General features: G+C 43.1%; 1 protein-coding gene across 2 annotated transcripts; it reads left to right on the plus strand.

Moving 5' to 3' along the window:
• Nucleotides 1–2,247: 2,247 nt before the first annotated feature.
• Nucleotides 2,248–20,509, plus strand: COQ5 (coenzyme Q5, methyltransferase). 2 transcript variants are annotated; one of them, XM_044244140.1, is made up of 7 exons: nt 2,248–2,461; nt 7,477–7,626; nt 10,583–10,804; nt 15,813–15,919; nt 18,643–18,731; nt 19,552–19,663; nt 19,742–20,509. In XM_044244140.1, the coding sequence occupies exons 1-7, from the start codon at nt 2,260–2,262 to the stop codon at nt 19,841–19,843; spliced, it is 984 nt and encodes a 327-aa protein (XP_044100075.1). In that variant the 5' UTR covers nt 2,248–2,259; the 3' UTR covers nt 19,844–20,509. The 2 variants fall into 2 exon arrangements, with proteins under 2 accessions (XP_044100075.1, XP_044100076.1); XM_044244141.1 differs by lacking the exon at nt 7,477–7,626.
• The last annotated feature ends 1,788 nt before the right edge of the window (nt 20,510–22,297 follow it).

A 22,297-nucleotide genomic window follows, 5' to 3' on the forward strand; every position in this document is an offset into this window, starting at 1 on the left:
TAACAAGAGCTATAATAAAATTAACACAAAATGCTGACTATAGCAAAAGCTCCAAGGAGAGGTATACAAACAGTTGGGGGTGAGAGGGTAGAGGAGGGCTTCCCAGAGAGGTGTCACTTGAACTGAGCATAGAAGAAGGATGAGTGGAATTTCAGCAGTCATATATGAAAAAATAAATAGACAAAATCCTAGAATTCCCCTAATTGAGTCCTTTTCAGCTCCTTATCCATCGTTGCATGCAGTACAAAACATTAATAAGTAATGTATGTATAAGTCAGTTTCTTGAAATTAACAGTTTTAACTGGAATAAGGAAAATTAGATACTAATTTCACATTTTTAAATTTCCCTAAAATGGCCTTCATCATTCCTTGCCCAGCTTCACCTCTTGCAGGTTTTTCCTCCGCAAGTCATATTGAAATGAGAACAAATACATAATGTTGGTTTGGAACCTAACTTTGATGTCTAGAAGGAACAGCCCCAAAGCCTGAGGTCCATTCTTTTGTATGACTAGATATGGAAGACATACTAAGTTTCCTTGATGAATTTTTATTTCCCTTAACAATGATGTGAGAACTCTAATTACGTGAATGAATCATTCCTTCTTTCTATCACTTTTAAAAATAAAAGAGAGGGAAAGAAGAAAAACCCATGTAGCTCTTCCAAAAAGAAAGCAGTAGGTGTCCATCTGTCAGACTACACATTAAACCAGGAAGAGATTTTTCATTTTTAAAATAGTTTCTTAGGGTCCTTGGCGCTTTCTCCTTGTGAAATATTTACAGGCAACATATATTTAAAAGGAGAATCAAAGCAGAAACATATAGAAATCCAAGCAAAACTTACCACCTCCATCCTCTTTTGCGCAAGATGGTCTACATTACCCTTTCTATAAAAAAAACACCATGAAAATCTGGGGTTGAAGTAAATATACATGCTATGCCAGTTGGCACTAGAAGTGTAGCTTTGTGACAGCAGAAGAGGGAGGGTGAGTGGTGATTGGGTCTGACTCACTAAATAGACACTAGAGCTTTCCTTTCCATTTATAAACTTCTTAGGTACATAAAATATAAAGATCAAAGAACAGCCTTTTGTACATTTATTTTTTTTAAGATTTTATTTATTTATTTGTTAGAGAGAGAGATCACAAGTAGGCAAGAAGCAGGCAGAGAGAGAGGAAGGGAAGCAGGCTCCCTGCTGAGCAGAGAGCCGGATGCGGGACTTGATCCCAGGACCCTGAGATCATGACCTGAGCCGAAGGCAACGGCTCAACCCACTGAGCCACCCAGGTGCCCTGTACATTTATTTTTCAGAGTCATCTAGCACATGTTTCTCAAGAATGGTCTGCAAATTCCTTGCATCAGAATCACCACATAAGTCTGTGGATCTCCTGGGTGGCTCACTGGGTTGAGCATTCCACTCCTGGTTTTGGCTCAGGTCATGATCTCAGGGTCCTGAGATTCACCCCTGTATGGGACTCTGCCCTGGGTGTGGAGCCTGCTTTGGATTCTTTCTCTCCCTCTTGAGGGGGAAAAAAAAAAAGAAAGAATGAATGAATGAATCACCACAGAAGTTTGTTCAATGAAGATTCCCAATGCCCATCTCTAATGTATGGATTCAAAATCTCTTGATATTTGGCCCAGGAACCTGCTTTTCTTCTTTTCTTTTCGAGAGAAGAGAGAGAGAGAAAATCCCAAGCAGACTCTACGTCCAGCATGGAGCCCTATGGGGGCTTGATCCTCCGACCCTAATATCATGATTTGAGCGAAATCAAAAGTCAAAGGTTTAATCCACTGAGCCAACCTGGCGGCCACCGAATCTGCATTTTAAAGCTCAAACCAGTGATTCTTAGGCCCATCAAAGTGTAAGAGAATCGACCTTGTTATCTCTGCCTTGTAACCACACCGTATACTTCAGTTTCCTACTTCTGCACCAGAAAGCAAGAGTTACAGGATATCTTGAGAGTTAGCTTTCATACGGCTGGTTGAAAATATTCAGGGATATGGCCGCTGGGAAGTGATTGTGGCCTTATCATAAGGACCCTTCATTCTGGTGAATTCTAGATTCAAAGCGGGAAGAGGGAGAAGAAGGGATTTCCAGTACTCAAAAACTAAGCAGCCTCCAGATCCCAGAGGTCACACACATAGTTCCCTAAGAAAGGGTTTCAGGACGCGTTCGGCTAATAATGTCTCCTACCGGCCGCCGTTGGCCCTCTAGTGATGCAACCCTACGTACTGTGCGGGCGCTGTCACCCTACTGCCAAGATGGCGACCCACAGGAGCTGCGCTCTATGGAGCTACTGCGGTCTTAGATGGTTGCGGGTGATGCGGTGCTGCCCGTTCCCCGGGTTTCGTAGCTCCTGGCCTAGGGGCCCGCTGGGTGTGCGGCACTTGTCCCAAGAGAAGCAGGCAACGGAAACACATTTCGGGTTTGAGACTGTGTCGGAGGAGGAGAAGGGGGACAAAGGTGAAAGGGGCGAGAGGGCGGATGGAGGGATCTGTCTGCGATCTAGTTTCTTCTGCTCAGCTAGGAGTTGAATTAACGTCCTGTTGACTCGGATGACGTAAGCTGTGCAGTCCTGACCTCCAGAGAGCACCCCCGCCACCCCCCCTCCCAGCCTGACCCCGCAGAGCTTAGATGCCACTTCTGGTTAAACACAGTAATTATCACTAAATTCCAAAAATTGGGTGTTTATGATGTGCCAGGCACCATGCAGATATTATTCCCAATTCTCATTTCAGCCTCCAAACAATGGTATTGTTATCTCCAAGCTACACAGGAGGGAATTGAGACTTCGAGATTAAACGAGAAGTTACCCAATTTAATATTGTAAGTGGCGGAAAAAAAAAAAAATATATATATATATATATATATCTATATATATATATATTGTAAGTGGCGGAACCAGTATTCCAAAACTGTGACTGCAGAGCTCATGTTCTTCACCTCTTGCCAAGGGGTAGGACCATTTTTGTTTTAAAGATTTTATTTATTTATTTGACAGAGAGAAAGATCACAGGTAGGCAGAGAGAGAGAGGGAAGCAGGCTCCCTGCTGAGCAGAGAGCCTGATGCAGGGCTCAATCCCAGGACCCTGAGATCATGACCTGAGCCGAAAGCAGAGGCTTAACCCACTGAGCCACCCAGGCATCCCAAGGGTAGGACCATTTTTTAATAGAAAGGAAGGAGGAAACTACCTTTGCTGTGCCTCAGCCTCCAAATTGTGTAAGTAGGAATAATAGTAATCTTTCTTAGATATAATGAGGATTAGATACTTAATATATTAAAATATTTTAAACAATGCCTGGCACTTCGTAATTGCCCGGTAAAGGTTAGATATTGTTGAGCAGTTGCTTTGTGCCCAGCATTGTGCTATAGGCATGCCCGGTAAAGGTTAGATATTGTTGAGCAGTTGCTTTGTGCCCAGCATTGTGCTATAGGCATGGGAAAGGAAAGGACTGTTTCAAAATTCCAATTGTACCATTCATAATGGGGTAGGTTTTAAGCCCATTTAACAAGTGGATATGGTGAGGCTCTGAGAGTTTCCTTCACTTGGCCTGTGGTCACCCAGGAAATAAAGAGAAAGAATTTACAGTGGAATATCCCACCCTCTTCAAGACTACTCACGTTGTCTTATGTCTTACCTCAGCCTTACTAAATACATAGCTCTACTGGAACTCTTCGAATATTGATTTTAAAATAACATCTAGGGGCGTCTGGGTGGCTCAGTTGGTTGAGCGACTACCTTCGGCTCAGGTCATGATCCCGGACTTCCAGGATCGAGTCCCGCATCAGGCTCCCAGCTCCTTCGGGAGTCTGCTTCTCCCTCTGACCTTCTCCTCTCTCATGTTCTCTCTCACTCATTCTCTCTCAAATAAATGAATAAAATCTTTTAAAAAAAATAAAATAACATCTATTTCACTGGGCTGTGAATCCCCGGAATGCTGGAACGGTGGCTCATTGATGTCTAGATCTTCAGCGCCTGATGCACATTAAAAGCTTGATAACTGCTTGTGAAATAAGAAAATCCAAGTAAAATGATAGTAAACTTTTATTAAGGACTTGAAACTTTTTTTTTAGATTATATTTATTTATTTGACAGAGATCACAAGTAAGCAGAGAGGCAGGCAGAGAGAGAGGGGGAAGCAGGCTCCCCGGTGAGCAGAGAGCCCGATGCGGGGCATGATCCCAGGATCCTGGGATCATGACCTGAGCCGAAGGCAGAGGCTTTAACCCACTGAGCCACCCAGGTGCCCCAAGGACTTGAAACTTTTTGGAATACTTTTCATTAATTCTTTTAAATACAACCTTATGGTGCACCTGGGTGGCTCAGTGGGTTAAAGCCTCTGCCTTCGGCTCAGGTCATGATCCCAGGGTTCTGGGATCGAGCCCCACATCGGGCTCTCTGCTAGGCAGGGAGCCTGCTTCCCTTCCTCTCTCTCTGCCTACTTGTGGTCTCTCTCTGTCAAATAAATAAATAAATCTAAAAAAAAAAAAAATACAACCTTATAAGGTAGAGACTAGTAGCCTGATATCATAGATGAAGAAACTGTTGAAACAGAGATGTTAAGTCACTTGCTGAAGATTCTACTAGTAAGTGGATTTGAATCCAGGTGGGTTGCTTCCAAAATGATAATAATGCTTAACCTCTGTGTTGTACTTTACAGAATATAATGACATTTCACACACATAAGCAAGGAAGAGGTACCCACCATGAGCTAAATATGTATCTCCCAGATGGGACCCAACATTGAAGTACAGGCAGTCTTTTCTCTGCTCAGTAGTGCAGGACTGTAAAAATGACCATGTGCACTGAAATCATGCACAATGGTATTAATAATCAATGGGAAAAATTACAACTGTTCTATGACTTCTAAAAATTATTGAACATAGTGGGTGGCTGGGTGGCTCAGTCAGTGGAGCATGTGACTCTTGATCTCAGGGTCATGAGTTTAAGCCCTGCTTTGGGCAGAGAGTTTACTTAAAAAAAATTTAAAAATTACTGAACATCAAAAACTCTCTTACTCTTAGTTATAAATGTATAGAGAAATGAAATAAGTAGTAAAGTTAATATTTATTTAACAAACTATAAAACTAAGATTTCATTTTAACTTAATGTAATTAGAATTTTTAAATTTTAAGGTTTTTTTTCCTTAAAGATTTTATTTATTTATTTGACAGAGACAGAGAGAGAAGGAATGCAAGCAGGGGGAGTGGGAGAGGGAAAGGAAGGAGCAGGCTTCCTGCTCGATCCCAGGACCCTGGGATTATGACCTGAGCCAAAGGCAGATGCTTAACGACTGAGCCACCCAGGAGGTGCCCCTTAAGTTTGTTTTTTTAATTAAATTAAAATTCTAATAAAAAACTAGAAACATTAAGTTGTTTTATTCCTTCCTAAAAAAATGTACCAAAAGTAGTTTGAACAGTGTTTGCTACTTCTGGTCATATAATTTACAATAGGGAGCAAGCTTCTTATCTGTGTCTTGACAAATTGCTGTACTCCTTTCTAAATTTCAATCTGCTTGTAACATTTTATGCCTTCACTGTCATGAAATATCTCTAAGAATTCCTCTAGCGTGAGATTTTTTTGCTGGCATCATTTCCTCTGGGACATATTCAACCTTTTCATCACTACCACATCCTCATTTTTTTTTAAAGATTTTATTTATTTATTTGACAGACAGAGATCTCAAATAGGCAGAGATGCAGGAAGAGAGAGAGAGGAAGGGAAGCAGCTCTCTGCTGAGCAGAGAGCCCGATGTGGGGCTCCATCCCAGGACCCTGGGATCATGACCCAAGCCAAAGGCAGAGGCTTTAACCCATTGAGCCACCCAGGCGCCCCCACATCCTCAATGTTGTCCGTAAGTTCATCTTCACATAGTTCTTCCAGCTGCATATCTAGAGTCTCTCCAGCATCACGTTGCCACAGTCAGCTGTTTCCCCTATAACCCCATGGACGTTTCACTTCCAGAATTATCACTTTTCATTGTTATGCAGTGCTTTCATTTTTGTTGGCCAGTTCCCTCTTTCAGTTATCTAGTTTTGTAAAATACCACGTGTTCACAACTGAGAGATAAGGAGGTAACACAACTACATGCTTTGCTGTCTGTGTGTCAACTGAATGACTGATGTGTAGTGATCTACCAAGTGCTAACCGAAAGAAATGATATGATTGGTTACTGACCATGATGCATGTTGATTATTTACAGAGTGATTTATGGGCTGAAGAACTTCCAGAGAAGTTTGTGCTTTATGCACTTATTTCACAGTTAATACACCACTGCACATGAATGATGTTGTTGGGGGACTGGTGTTACCTAACTAAACCACAGTCACTGAAATTCATGTATATCAGAACCATGCAAAGCAAAGATTCCTTATACTCAGTGGGTTGAGCTATAGTGTCCATGAATACCCCAAAAACAAAACAAAACAAAAAAGCAAGCTTGGAGATCCCAGGGTTGAGACAGGCATTCAAGACTGAGTTCAGGGACGTCTGGGTGGCTGCCTTCGGCTCAGGTCATGATCCCAGCGTCCTGGGATCGAGTCCCACATCGGGCTCCTTGCTCGGCAGGGAGCCTGCTTCTCCCTCTGCCTCTGCCTGCCTCTCTGCCTGCCTCTCTGTCTGCCTGTGCTTGCTCTCTCTCCCGCTCTCTCTGACAAATAAATAAATAAAATCTTAAAAAAAAAAAAAAAAGACTGAGTTCAGGAGGAGCTCTGTAGTGCTGAATCAGCAGAGGATAATGATGTTTTAGATCTATGCAGCAGATTACATCTGAGAAACTCAAGGCATCTCCCCTTCATTACCTAATTCAGCCTTATGGCAGGGTGATCGGGAGCTGGCACTGAGCTTTTCATCTTATGGGTGGAGAAGCAGGTGTAAAGAAGTTAAATGTAGCCTGTGCTTTAAAATGCCTTATATAGTAAATTCCTTCTCCCACTAGGCCAGATTCCACATTCTCTCTTGATCCTCTGAGATTTACAAGGGCCCTCTGCAGTGTGGCTTGGCCCTCACTCACATCTTGCCATTCATCTGCCCACCAAATTGTACCTGAGGTTTTTCTCTGTGATCCAGGGAGGGATGAGTTGAGGCCTTCCCATCCATTAGTCATGTATTTCTAATGATTTTATTGTTTTCTATTATAATAACAGCAAAATAAAATAAAAATTCCATACCTCCCCCATCCTCTAAGAAATGGAAACCTAACTTAGTGCCAAGCAGGTGCATGGCATTATTATGGGGTAGTAGTCCTAGATAAAGGTAACTAAGACAGCAGAAGAGAGGTTGGTTTCTTAGATGAAGTAACTTAAGCCCTTTTAAAAAAGAGATTAAGGGGTAGATTTGGGCATCAAGCAGTCTAGCTTAACTACATCTGACAAAGACCAGCAACTTCAGGGGAGAAAAGCTTCATCCCATTTCATTTAGGACTTCCTAAGTTAATCTTGTTAATAGCACAATTGTGTTGTATTTCTCCTGTGTCAGTCTATCATGTGTTTGAAAGTGTGGCCAAGAAGTATGACGTAATGAATGATATGATGAGTCTTGGTATCCATCGTATTTGGAAGGATATGCTAGTCTGGAAGATGCACCCGTTTCCTGGGACCCAGCTGCTCGATGTTGCTGGAGGCACAGGTAATGTCCAGTCGAGTATCCTTGAATATCACTGAGCACCTTTTGTAGAAATCAAGTGTCTCTTGTTAGAATGAGCTAGTTTATCTACCATTAGGCTGAAGATGATAATTGAAAGTCAGTACACTTCTAAGAAAGGTTTACTCTTTCTAACCAAATGTCACTCAGAAAGCACAACATATTAGCTTTATGCCCGTCATTTTTCTAAAATGCACAGGGCTACAAAGTAAAGAGTTCACTCTTTTACTCCAGGGACATCTCACCGTGTGAATGAATTTATTTTTCTGTTTAACCTTTAATCCACTTTCCCCCTTTCTTGGGGCAGAGGGAGAATATGCCCATTCTCATATTCTGTAAGCTTTCTAGGCAAACTTTTCTGCCTAATCCACAATCATATCAGAAATCCAAAGCTTAGTTGTTTATCCACAGTCCTTTGTTACTTGGTGCACACTAGGTATCTGGGGAGAAAAACATCATGGGTTTCACTCATGCATCTTGGTGATGTACATGGCTAATGTACATGTACATGTTAAATTACATTAGAATAATGGGTCATGTAATAATGTGATAATCTATACCAATAGGATAATATAGAATAAGAAATGACAGTAGAACCATCTGCATGTGTGAAACATGTTTATGTGTGACTTTGATGATGTGGCCCTCTCCCTGGTGGAAACTGGGAACGTGGTAAGACACCTTGCTCAATGAAGGACCATTTAACAGAATCTGCTGAAATCTAAAATCTTCGGAGTCTAGGACCCCACAATTCCAATTCTCCATATCTAGTCTTAAAAAAAAGAAAAAGAAAAAGAAAAACCTTGCACCAAGATACAGCTTCAGAAAGGGTTTGGTCAGAACTGCCTACATCTGTGCCTTCACCTCGATGATTACTGCATGCTGCCAACTGCCCGTTTAGAAAATCTACTTGGGGGTGCCTGGGTGGCTCAGTGGGTTAAGCCGCTGCCTTCGGCTCAGGTCATGATCTCAGGGTCCTGGGATCGAGTCCCGCATCGGGCTCTCTGCTCAGCAGGGAGCCTGCTTCCTCCTCTCTCTCTCTCTCTCTGCCTGCCTCTCTGCCTACTTGTGTTCTCTCTCTGTCAAATAAATAAATAAAATCTTTAAAAAAAAAATCTACTTGGAAGGTAATCCCATATATTTAAAAAGACATTTTAAAAATATGTAGCTACAGATATGCTCACTGCATCATTTTTAGTAGTAGTGAAAACTGGGAAATAACCTATTTCTGCCTCAGTAAAGAAATTGTTTTAAATTAAGATACATCCATTCTATGAACTATCCTGTAGCTATTTAAAAGAATGTGGAAAACCTATAAATACTGATGGACAGTTTTCAAAGACATATTCAGTGGGAAGAGAAAGAAAAGTTGTACAACTATGTGTCTAATATGATCCTTGTATATGTTTTTAAGTCATTTCATATAAAATATTTAAACATATAGGAAAGGGACTGGAGAATACCTAATTGGTTGGAGAGACTAGAAGAACTTAAGGGTATATTTCTTACAACTAGTCTAAGAAAAACAAAGACAAACAACATTATAAGAAAGGCAGTGTGCTCCTAGAAAGCACTGTCTTGGCCCAAATAGTATTTACCTGATTACAGTAACATACACACTTTTCAGCCTTTAGACTCCAACCAACAAAGCACAGAAGTAATTATAGCCTCAGAACAAACAGTATCAGTTGGTCTTGACGGTATAAAAGTGCTCACAGTAGAAGGTTGAAAGGAGTCAAGAGGTACCATTTGTAACGGACGAAATAGAAATAAGAGTCTGTTACTCCAGTTTACAAAGGAATCTATGAGGTACTATGAAATTTGATCTAAACATATTACGAAGATAGAGCCAAGCAGACAGGATGGGCGAGATATCATAAATTTGGTAAATAAAGAACGAGCTGGAACCAACAGAAGACACAGCTGAGAGGGTTGAGAAAGACAGTCCCTGGAGAGCTGAACTAGGCATGGAAAGTGGTGGTGGAGGGGATCCTTGCTGGTAACTGTACCCTTGTGTTGCTTTCGCAACAATTATTAGACAAAGACTAGAAGGGCTGAGCACTAGCACCTAACACTGCTTAGGTCTGGAGAGGGTATGGAGAGAGAAGCCAACGTTTCTGTTTTAGTTTAAATATTTGGGTGTGGGACGCCTGGGTGGCTCAGTGGGTTAAGCCGCTGCCTTTGGCTCAGGTCATGATCTCAGGGTCCTGGGATCAAGTCCCGCGTCGGGCTCTCTGCTCAGCGGGGAGCCTGCTTCCTCCTCTCTCTCTCTGTGCCTGCCTCTCTGCCTACTTGTGATCTCTCTCTGTCAAAATAAATAAATAAAATCTTTAAAAAAAAAAATATTTGGGTGTGTCTTTTATAGCAAGAATGTGTCCATGCATTATGCAATTTTTTAAAGGATTTTTTTTAAAGATTCTATTTATTTATTTGAAAGAGAAAGATCACAAGTAGGCAGAGAGGCAGGCAGAGAGAGAGAGAGGAGGAGGAAGCAGGCTCCCTGCTGAGCAGAGAGCCCGACGCGGGACTCGATCCCAGGACCCTGAGATCATGACCTGAGCCGAAGGCAGCGGCTTAACCCACTGAGCCACCCAGGTGCCCCTTTTAAAGGGTTTTTAGGAATATTTTAAGTTAACAGGGCACCTGCCTGGCTCAATCAGTGTAACATGGGACTCTTGATCTTGAGGTCATGAGTTTGAGTCCCACACTGGGTAGGGAGATTACTTAAAAATAAAATCTTAAAAAAAAAAGAGAGAGAAGTTAAAAAAAAATTGCTGGTTTTTTTTTCCTTTTAATTTACCAGAGAAATGAAGAGAAACTTCAATTTTTGTACACTGTCAAATCCTGTACCTTTGTTGCTCTGTTTGGGTTTTGGAAATGTTGGGGTTTTGCTTGTGTTTGTGTTTGTGTTTGCATCTCTCCTCCTGTTGGCTTCCCACAGGTGACATTGCATTCCGTTTCCTTAATTATGTCGAGGCACAGCACAAGGGAAAGCTGAAGCGGCAGTTACGGGCCCAGCAAAATTTATCCTGGGAAGAAATTGCTAGAAAGTACCAAAATGAAGAGGACCCCTTGGGCGGTTCCCGGGTAGTGGTCTGTGACATCAACAAGGAGATGCTAAAGGTTGGAAAGCAGAAAGCCCGTGCTCAAGGACACAAAGCTGGTAAGTCCTGTGAGAAGTAGACACAGTGGAAATGTTTGTGTGTTTATGAAATAAGATGGGATATATAAATATTGAAGGGCTTTATTTTCAAAAACATGTAGCTAGGCCGGAGTTGAAGATAATTTGTGTGCCTGAATCCAGTTTGCAGGCTGTTATGTACGTCGTTTTTGTTTGGTTTTGGTTTTTTTTTACGATTTTATTTATTTATTTGACAGACAGCAGGCAGAGGGGAAGGCAGAGAGAGAGTGGGGGCCCAGGAAGCAGGCTCCTTGCTGAGCAGAGAGCCCGATGTCGGGGTTTGATCCCAGGACCCCGAGACCATGACCTGAGCCGAAGGCAGAGGTTTAACCCACTGAGCCACCCAGACACCCCTGTTATGTACATTATTTCGCCAGCCTGGGGTGGTAGCTTGATTACCAGCCCCATGTGACAGGGCCGATCACCAAAGCCCCAAGTGCTGCTTGAGTAAAGTGCCTTTGTCCAAGTAACACAACTCTTAAGTGGCAGATCCCAAATTGGAGTTGAGTCTTGGGATCTTAGCTCTTGGACCCTGAGATAGAAGTTTTGCCTTCAGTTCCCAGCAATTCCCTGCTGACCCCAATGTCCTGTAAATGAACAATTTATAGCCTGAAAATGAACAATTTGTGCCCTAGCTTAAAGATGTAGATTTCAGGGACGCCTGGGTGGCTCAGTTGGTTAAGCGGCTGCCTTCGGCTCAGGTCATGATCCCGGCGTCCTGGGATCGAGTCCCACATCGGGCTCCTTGCTCGGCAGGGAGCCTGCTTCTCCCTCTGCCTGCCTCTCTGCCTGCCTGTGCTCACTCTCTCTCCCTCTCTCTCTGACAAATAAATAAATAAAATCTTAAAAAAAAAAAAAAGATGTAGATTTCACATTTTGCTGTTTGTTTTCACCCTTTTTTTAAAAAAATATTATTTGTTTATTTATTTGACTGACAGAGATCACACAAGTAGGCAGAGAGGCAGGCAGAGGCTGAGCAGAGAGCCTGAGGGATCACAACCTAAGCCGAAGGCAGAGGCTTTAACCCACTGAGCCACGCAGGCGCCCCTGTTTTCACCCTTTAAAATATTTTCCCCCCAACTTTCTCAAGTAGAAGTCAGGATGTGGCAGCTGCGCCAGCTTTCCAGAGCCGCTGCACTGCCCTCTTCCCAGCTGGCCAAGCACTGCAGGCAGCTACCATGAGGCAGTGGTCTGGGACAAAGAAAATAGAGTCCCTCGGGTCAACATCAGCGTTCCTGTGCTCCCCCCTCCCCCACCAGAAGTGACTATGGTTATTTTAGTTCAATTCTTCCTCCTCCACCTCCCACCCCTAGAACGAACTGCCTAGACGGACCACCACCCACTTGGCCTCCAAGATGAAGGGCTCTTTTGTTAACCATTAGTGCTGATCCGAAAGCAGACAGCCCCTAGTGTTTTTAGACAAAGGCACTATGTTTCCTTACTCCTGCTGAAAAACGTGTTTCCCTTCCCTCTGGTGCTCAGCCATAAAGAATGGAGAACAAAGATAGAAGTGATAGGCAGTGTTCCATTTCTAGAATCATCCCTTCCATAGCGTAGCTTGCCCTTCAGCCTCTCCTTACTGCCAAGACAAAACCACTGGCGAATGAATTATTAAGTGCTGCATAGGCCCGTTTTCCTTATCTTTCCTCCTTGCTTTATCAGTGTCCAACAATGATGTCTTTGTAAAAAATATACCATGAAAAGAGTTGAAACTAAGAAGAATCCTAGAAATTAATTTGGGAGAGTAAGTTAATGAGAAAGACATATTTATGTGTAGCACTCTTGTGTGTTTGATTTACATCTTCTGTGGAGCATGTCCTCCCCAAATGGAAGTTCTGAGGGCAAGAGCTTTAAAAAAAGTTATCTGAGGGACGCCTGGGCTCAGTTGGTTAAGCGTCTACCTTCAGCTCAGGTCATGATCCTGGAGTCCTGGATCGACTTCCAGCCTCGGCCCTGCCTCTGGCTTCCTGCTCAGTGGGGAGACTGCTTCTCCCTCTCCCTCTGCCACCCTCCTCTGCTTGTGCTCTCATGCATGCACACACTCTCTCTCAAATAAGAAAATAAATATATATATATATATATATATTTTTTTTTAAAGATTTTATTTATTTATTTGACAGAGAGAGAGGAGGAAGCAGGCTCCCTGCTGAGCAGAGAGCCCGATGCGGGACTCGATCCCAGGACCCTGAGATCATGACCTGAGCCGAAGGCAGCGGCTTAACCCACTGAGCCACCCAGGCGCCCCAGAAAATAAATATATTTTTTAAATTATTTGATAGGTTATAAAAGTGATAGATTTGAGAGAAATTTTGGATTTTGCAAAGGTATTAAGAGGAAAATAAATGTTACCTATAATTCCAACATCAAGTAATGCTCCTAGTATTTTAATGTATATCCTTCCTAGCTTTTCCTAGTATTGTATCATGAGATCTTTCCATGTCATTAAAAATTCCTCAAAATTGGGGGATGCCAGGGTGGCTCGGGTTGAGCAGCTGCCTTAGGCTCGGGTCATGATCCCAGCGTCCTGGGATCGAGTCCCATATCAGGCTTCTTGCTCCGCAGGGAGCCTGCTTCTCCCTCTGGCTCTGCCTTCCACTCTGTCTGCCTGTGCTCACTCTCGCTCGCGCTCTCTCTCTCTCTGACAAATAAATAAATAAATAAAATCTTTAAAAAAAAAAATTCCTTAAAATCCTTCTTTATGATTTTCTCTTGTACTGATGTGAATGACAAAGATTCACATCACCAGTTTACATAACCAGCAACCCCAATTGATCCTTCACTTTTTTCTAAAGCTCTTGCTTAAAAAGCACAGCGTTGTGACATCCTTATTTGTAAATTTTTGCATGCATTTGTTCATTTTTCCCTTTTACATAACCTCAGACAAGTGTTTAAACTCTCCAGATCTCAATTCCCTTATCTATAAAATGGGAGAATAAAAACCATATTAGGAGGTAATATACCACAGCTATTGAAAACACAGGCTCGGGGTGCCTGGGTGGCTCAGTGGGTTAAGCCTCTGCCATAGGCTTAGGTCACAATCTCAGGGTCCTGGGAAGGAGCCCCGCATCAGGCTGTCTGCTCAGCAGGGAGCTTGCTTCCCCTCCTCTCTCTCTGCCTGCCTCTCTGCCTACTTGCAATTTCTGTGTGTCAAATAAATAAATAGATAGATAATAAAAAATAAATAGAAAAGAAGGAAACACAGGCTCTGGGATAAAACATCCTGAGTTCCAGTCCATCTGGGTGACCTTGGACAAGCTGCCTGATACTCAACTTGGCTCTCCTAAAACATGATGATGATAATAAGAGCTATTCCATGGCGGTAGTATGAGAATGTGATAAGATAATGTATGTGAAGAGATAGTACAGACCCTGCCATCATGGGCTCAGAGCAGTTGCCCTGAGGATGATATCAGGGTCATCCTCCTAAAAATCAAAGAGCTGGTTCAAAGGATATAGTTATTTTTTTTTAAGATTCATTTATTTATTTGAGAGAGAGAGTGTGTGTGTTTTGAGCTAGGGGAGGGGCAAAGGGAAAGGGAGAGAGGTGGAACACGGAGTCCCACGCAGGGCTGGATCTCTAGACCTCCACGATCTCCAAATCACGACCTAAGCCAAAACTAAGAGTCCAACGCTTAACCAACTGGTGAGCCACCCAGGCACCCCAGTGTATGGTTATTTTTAAGGGTTTTGTTAAATACCGCCACTTTGCTTTTCCAGGGAGGTTTTCATTTACTTTCCTCTATAGAGCCTTCCTTCTATATTGCATTTTATGTCTAATTTGCTGAAAGTTGACTAATCTTAAAGCTGAATCAGGATCCTTTAGTGGACATAGCTACCCTGTTATGGGGTTCCCTTGGGTGTTTTCTGAATTTGTGACCAGACAAAAATTGTCTAGACACTTTGATTCTTCAGTAGAACCAGTATAACTAGGCTAAATTCCATACTTAGAATACTCCAGTCAAGGCACCTGGGTGGCTCAGTCGGTTAAGCATCTGCCTTCAGCTCAGGTCATGATCTCAGAGTCCTGGAATCGAGTTCCATGTTGGCTCCCTGCTCAGCAGGGAGCCTGCTTCTCCCTCTGCCTCTCCCCCTGCTTGTGCTCTGTCTCTCTCTCAAATGAATAAATAAAATTAAAAAAAAAAAGAGGGGCAACTGAGTGGCTCAGTGGGCTAAAAGCCTCTGCCTTCGGCTCAGGTCATGGTTTCAGGGTCCTGGGATCGAGCCCCACATTGGGCTCTCTGCTCAGCAGGGAGCCTGCTTCCCCCTCTCTCTGCCTGCCCCTCTGCCTACTTATGATCTCTGTCTGTCAAATAAATAAATAAAATCTTAAAAAAAAATACTTCTAATCGCCCTCTGAAGTTAGTACTATTATTAACTCCATCTTACAGATGAGGAAACCAAGGCAAAGTAGTTTATTCAAGATGATACAGCTAATAAATGGTGATGCTAGAATTAAAGCTCTGGCAGTCTAAACCCCAGACCTGGGATCCTAACCATGGTACTTTACACAAAACAGTTAGTTGGGTAAAAATTGCTTCAGGGTGGGCATAACTAAATATTCATCAGGTTCTACCCCGAGACCCCTGGAGAAAGAGCTTCCTGCTAAACTTGAAGAAATTCAGATTCTCAGGCCAAGACAGCACCTCCAATACAGCGGCCAGGAACCCAGTGATGAAAGCAGGCGTGTGATGGTTTCTAATACCACACATATGGTATTTGCCCAGCGCCAGACTGCTCTCCAGTTCTCCCACACCAAGTAGGTGTACAACAATTCAGTTCAATTCTGACACTGACTCCCAGAATCAGTCACAGGTTGCACAGACGGCCCCCACTTGAGAAGTCAGCCATGAGTGGGGTGTGCAGGGTGCCCACACTTCTGCCTGGCTGACTCCAAATCGGGGGATTCCCACAATGCCCTCCTCATGTTTGACAGTTCACTGGGTACAATTGAGCAGCGCAGGCTGAGCCCAGAAATGATTTTCTCTTTCAGGACTTGCTTGGGTATTGGGAGATGCTGAAGAACTGCCCTTTGATGATGACAAGTTTGATGTTTACACTATCGCCTTTGGGATCCGGAATGTCACACACATTAATCAGGTATATATGGCTGCGTCTTTAGCTTGTGTGACTCTTGTGCTATTTGATCTCCTAGAGCAGCCCCACAGAAAAATGAGAAAAGAGGGAGACTCTTCTCTCCACCAGCTTTTGAATGGAATGACTTTTTCAGGCTTGGGGGCTTCATTCCTTGAAGTTGCCAATTTTCCTTGTCACAAAAATGAAGGGGAAAAAAAAACAAACCACAGAGCAGATCCCCATAGAAGCATTTGTTGCTTGGGTTGGTATTCACATCTTTGAGCTGTCAGTCATGCTCTGGCTTTCCATCTGTTTCCGCTCACTTGTGAAGTTGTCTGACCCAGTAAGTTTGCAGATCAGAGGCATTTCCAAGGCCAACACAGAAGGCACTCGAACACTTATTTTGGCAGAAGATATCTAGAGTCATGGGTTCCTCTACAGGGAGAAGGGAACATTTAGCTCTTAATCTGATGCAGCTGTTCTTTTTTTTTTTTTTTAAAGATTTTATCTTTAAGTAATCTCTGCACACAACGTGGGATTCCAACTCACAACCCTGAGATCAAATGTATCTACTGACTGATCCGGCCAGACACTCCCTGATGCAGCTCTTCATTTCTCCTTCAGTATTCTATCCTAGAGCATTTGAAGACCATGTGCAAGGCACCATGTTTTGTTTTTGTAATCACGGGCTCCAGTTACCTGGTTCCTCTGCTTTCAGTGAGACATCTTTGTGGTGCACTTGAGCTTGGTTTTTGTGACCTGCCCCTTGTATGCAGCCAGTTTATTATTTCTTCTTTTTTTTTTTTTTTAAAGATTTTATTTATTTATTTGACAGAGAGAAATCACAAGTAGATGGAGAGGCAGGCAGAGAGAGAGAGAGAGGGAAGCAGACTCCCTGCTGAGCAGAGAGCCCGATGCGGGACTCGATCCCAGGACCATGAGATCATGACCTGAGCCAAAGGCAGTGGCTTAACCCACTGAGCCACCCAGGCGCCCTATAATTTCTTCTAATTTAAAAAAATTTTTGAATAGGTTCAAAGTACAAAAGGGCATGTCAGGGACACCTGGGTGGCTCAGTGGGTTAAAGCCTCTGCCTTCACCTCAGGCCTTGACCTCAGGGTCCCTGGGATCGTCAGGTGCTCTGCTCAGCGGGGAGCCTGCTTCCCCCTCTCTGCCTGCCTCTCTGCCTACTTGTGATCTCTGTCAAATAAATAAAATCTTTTTATTTTTTTTTATTTTTTATTTATTTATTTTTTTAAAAGATTTTATTTATTTATTTGACAGAGAGAGATTACAAGTAGGCAGAGAGGCAGGCAGAGAGAGAGAGGAGGAAGCAGGCTCCCTGCTGAGCAGAGAGCCCGATGCGGCACTCGATCCCAGGACCCTGAGATCATGACCTGAGCCGAAGGCAGCGGCTTAACCCACTGAGCTACCCAGGCGCCCAAATAAAATCTTTTTTAAAAAAAGGGCATGTCAGTGAAAGTATGCCTCCCACCCATGTGTACCAACCATGCAGTGCCTCTTCTCCCTCCTCCAATCACCAGTTTCTTATGTACCTTTGCAAAGAAGTTTTGTGAATAATAAACGTTTTTCTTTTCTTCTTCTTTTGTATAAATATTAGCATATGATACATTTTGCCCATTGCTTTTTTTTCCCCTTAAAAATGTATCTTGGAGGATTTTTCCATGTCAGTACATGAAGAGCCCTGGCTTTTCCTTTTTCTAAATAGCTGCATAGATTCCATTTATATAGATATTCCATAATTTAGTCTCTCAATAGTTAAGATGCTTCTAATCTTGTGCTGTTCAAACAGCGCTGCAGGTAATAACGTGTGTGCATGTCATCTCTACAATAGATGCATTTCTTTTTTTTTTTTCCCCTAAAGATTTTATTTATTTGACAGAGAGAAACCACAAGTAGGTGGAGAGGCAGGCAGAGAGAGAGAGAGAGAGAGAGAGAGAGAGAGGGAAGCAGGCCCCCTGCTGAGCAGAGAGCCCGATGCGGGACTCGATCCCAGGACCCTGAGATCATGACCTGAGCCGAAGGCAGCGGCTTAACCCACTGAGCCACCCAGGCGCCCTAGGTGCATTTCTTTTTCCTTTTTTCTTCTTTGGATGGTGGGAAGGGGCAGAGGGAGAATCTTAAGCAGTTTCCACGCCCAGCACGGAGACCGATCTTATGATCTGAGCTGAGCCAAAATCAAAAGTCAGATGCTTAACGGACTGAGCCACCCAGGTGCCCCTACAACAGATGCATTTCTGTGAGAGGTTCCTTGAAGTAAAATTCCTAGATCAAAGAGGATATCCATTGTGATTTACATAAGTAATTGTAGGGGCACCTGGCTGACTCTATCAGTAAAGGGTGCAACTCTTGATCTCCGGGTTTTAAGTTCAAATCCCATGTTGGGTAAAGAGTTTACTTAAAAAAATAAAGAAAGAAAAAAAAGAAAATCCTGAAATAAGATTTTAATAAATAATTGACAGTTTGTGAAATTGGCCGTCATGTGGTCCCAATCTAAGTACTCCAAGTAACATTCTCTTCACGGGCAGCAGAATGCCTGTAAAATTTAGGATATTGTCGGGTTATCTCTGCTGCTACAGCTTACCCACTGAGAATGCACAAGGGATCTATGTGCATGCTATAGGAAATGCTAACTTTTATAATGCCCATCAAAGTTAAAGCTGTTTTGGCCTCATGGAATTGAGTTCTGCTGAGGAGTGTGTTCTCTTGTTCCTTGTCTTGCTCAGGCACTCCAGGAAGCCCATCGAGTCCTGAAACCAGGAGGACGGTTTCTCTGTCTGGAGTTTAGTCAAGTGAACAATCCCCTCGTATCCAGGTTGGTACTGTTAACAGGGCTTTATTCTCATTGTCTAGCCAAGGGTTTTCCATCCCCAAACTGGACAGAAACAGCCAGTAAGTGATAAGCATGAAGCTCATAGTTCAGAGTCTCTAAGGCATATGATAGCCCTATCTATGGCACAGTGCCACCTCAGAAGTCAGCCAGTTCTGAATACCTAAGCCAAAAAAGTTTCAAACCAGCAACCAGAAGCTCAAGTTGGCCCACGGATGTATTTTGTATTTTAAGAAATTGACTTAGGGGCACCTGGGTAGCTCAGTGGGTTGAGCCTCTGCTTTCAGCTTGGGTTGCGGTCTTGGGATCCTGGGATCGAGCCCTGAATCAGGCTCTCTGCATGGCAGGGAGCCTGCTTCCCTCTCTCGGCCTGCCTCTCTGCCTGCTTGTGATCTCTCTCTGTGTGTTGAATAAAAAAAAAAAAAAAAAAAAAAAAAAAAAAAAACCAGAAAAAAACCTTTAAAAAAAGATTGACTTAGATGTTCATATTTAAAAATGAGGAAGTTTCACATAAAAATGTGTTTCCAGCTTCACTTGAGGCATCATATAGGGCAACGCTGAGCACTTATTCCCACATAGCAGTAGTCGGAGCTGAGTAGTACCTGCCCCTTCTCCACTTTTATGCTATCTTCTAACTGCACCTGTCACCACCTCCTCACTAGTCCCTACTGGTCTTGCACTTGGCCCACATTACTTTCAGGTACTTGACCCCTAAAGGCATTTGAATTTATAACTTCACGCTTAAACCTTCTTGCTTCTTATCAGGGGGCATGTTCTAATCTTACTCTTTTGCCTTTGTGTTTAGGCTTTATGATCTATATAGCTTCCAGGTCATTCCTGTCCTGGGAGAGGTCATTGCAGGAGATTGGAAGTCCTACCAATATCTTGTAGAAAGTATCCGACAATTCCCATCTCAGGTACAAAACTTTGATATTTTACAACAAAGGCCCTAGAGTTTAAATCCAGGTGATCCTTGCTGTATCTTTGCGTTTTAGGAGGAGTTCAAAGAGATGATACAAGATGCAGGTTTTGAAAAAGTGACTTATGAAAGTCTCACATCAGGCATCGTGGCTATTCATTCTGGCTTCAAACTATAACTCCTTTACCATTCTGGAGTGTGAACAGTCACATCCTGTCAAAAGCCTGGAACTGGAGGATAATCTGGCTAGTGAGACTGGCAGCAGAACATCCCCTCTTAAGGACCTGTGCCTCGGACTCCTGCTCTGACGTGACCAGTCCCAAAGTGGAAGAAACAGATTCTACTGCACATTTCACTAGAAGCTGCTTCAGGGCTTTTCCCAGAGGTATTTGCTCTGTATTTTTTGCTCAGCTCCTATTTTTTTTGACTGCGCGATGTGTGGTTAAGGTAAAACCAGAACTACTTCTCCTTTTTGAAGTGTTTGTAGCTTCTCTGCTGGTGCTGCCTTCCACAGGGATGATGACTCATTTGAACCCAATGATGATTTGAACCAAAACGTGTCCTAGCTGTACCTGAGTCAGCCTCTCAGGACTAAGTCTGGGGCCAAAAACGAAGGCCCGAGTCAGAGTGCTAACAATCACAATTAGAATTATGAACTGAACCACTGAATGAGTTTACAATTTGTGTGGTATTTGTTATTTCTTCTTGGGACAGGGGGAGTGTGAGGGAAATACATTTTTGTCATCACTCAGTCCTCTTCTACTGAAAACTACTATTGGATCCTCAGTGCCTGTCACGAAGAAAACAAACCTTTGGTGAAAGAATAAATAAATGTTCCAGGAAACTCCTGCTTTCGTGTTTTATATGGAGAACTCCTTTATCAGAATACATTTGGAGGGTTTTGTAGCACCCCCCCCCCAAAAAAAGTTTGAAAATGATCTAGCCTAACCCCTTTTTTTTCCTTGGTACTAAGTGGTAGAGCTGGGCAGAGCTCGTCTCCTTAATACAGTCCAACGTTTGATGCTAAAATGAGACCTAAGTGGGCACCTGGGCGGCTCAGTAGTTAAGCATCTGTCTTCGGCTCAGGTCAAGATCCCAGCGTCCTGGGATGGAGCCCTGCATTGGGCTACCTGCTTAGCGGGAAGCCTGCTTCTCCTTCTCCCACTCCCCCTGCTTGTGTTCCCTCTCTTGCCGTCTCTGTCAAATAAAATCTTTAAAATAAAAAAAAAACAGGTGTGCCTGGGCAGCTCAGTCGGTTAAATGGCTCGCTTCAGTTCAGGTCCTGATCCCAGGGTAAAGCCCTACATCCAGCTCCTTGCTTGGCAGAGAGCCTGCTTCTCCCTCTCCCTCTGCCTGCTGCTCTGCCTACTGTGCTCTCTCAAATAAATAAATAAAACCTTTAAATAAATAAATAGAGGCCCAAAATGTTCTGAATGTGGATTAAGCCCATGGTTTTTAAGGGACTTTGCTAAGACATTGCAAAAAGCAACTTGTGACTTGGCTGGCCATTTGGTAATTGTGGGTAACTTAGTTCAAGTCTATTTCAAAAGCCTTTAGACATGCTGCCTCTAGGGCCAGCAGAGTAGGGGTCATTTATGTACCTTCACTCACAAGATCTTCCTGGCTCTGTCACTGAAAAGCTTTCAGACACAGTTATCTATATACAACCATCTCAAAGAAGAGAAAAGAACATTTGACAAAGTGCTAAACCTTAAAAAAAATTAACTTACTTTTTTTCAGCCAGCTGGAGCCTATTGGTCTTTGAAATTAGAATTAACAAGGAGCAGACGCTCAGGGAATTTCATAAACCATCAACCCAATTCTATCTCCCTGGCAAAGTGTTTTTTTTTTCGTATCTGAATTTTAAGGGGTGGCTCAGTTGGTTAAGCAGCTGCCTTCGGCTCAGGTCATGATCCCGGGGTCCTGGGATCGAGTCCCACATCGGGCTCCTTGCTCGGCAGGGAGCCTGCTTCTCCCTCTGACTCTGCCTGCCTCTCTGTCTGCCTGTGCTCACTCGCTCTCTCCCCCTGTCTCTGACAAATAAATGAAATCTTTAAAAAAAAAAAAAAATTAAATAGTTAAAAGCTGCCACTTCCAGGCAGTAGATACAGGTCTGATCAAATTAAAACCCCCAAGGCCCAGCCACTGTGGACTTACATCAACCCTAGGGTCTACTGCCAGAAGACTATCTGGAAGGAGGGCTAATGGAACAAGAACGATCCAGCTTTGGGGGCTTCAAAGAGAACTATAGCTAAGTCACTAAAAAGGGAAAGGAGCTAGAAAAAAAATGAATTATGGGAACATCTTCAGTATGTTCATATAAATAGAAACCTAAATCACCTCAGTTACACTCCCGTTCCACAGAACCTCATCCTTCTTTCCTACAAAAAGCAGGGGGAAATTTTTTCTCCCATTTTAACTGCCGCCAATAAACATTTTTTTGCCTCTGTACTCTGAAACGCTCCCACTCCTAACCTAGCTCAACTTCACTACGATTCCTAAAACCCCAAGTTCTAGTAGTAATAATCTCCCCAAAATGTTACAACCTAATGCTGTCCTTAAGATGGAGTCATTTCAACTACTATTCTCCCCTTATGTAGCAGCAGCTTGGCTGCTCAGAAATCCTAATTGC

This window comes from Neovison vison, chromosome 3 (assembly GCF_020171115.1).
Source record: "Neovison vison isolate M4711 chromosome 3, ASM_NN_V1, whole genome shotgun sequence".
Classification (NCBI taxonomy): domain Eukaryota; kingdom Metazoa; phylum Chordata; class Mammalia; order Carnivora; family Mustelidae; genus Neogale; species Neogale vison.

Excerpts from the sequence above, each read along its gene's own strand:
- COQ5 (XM_044244140.1), top strand. The coding sequence starts at position 2,260 with ATGGCGACCCACAGGAGCTGCGCTCTATGGAGCTACTGCGGTCTTAGA. Across the intron at positions 7,627-10,582 it reads CGATGTTGCTGGAGGCACAG|GTGACATTGCATTCCGTTTC; the intron begins GTAATGTCCAGT and ends GGCTTCCCACAG. Across the intron at positions 19,664-19,741 it reads TCCGACAATTCCCATCTCAG|GAGGAGTTCAAAGAGATGAT; the intron begins GTACAAAACTTT and ends TTTGCGTTTTAG.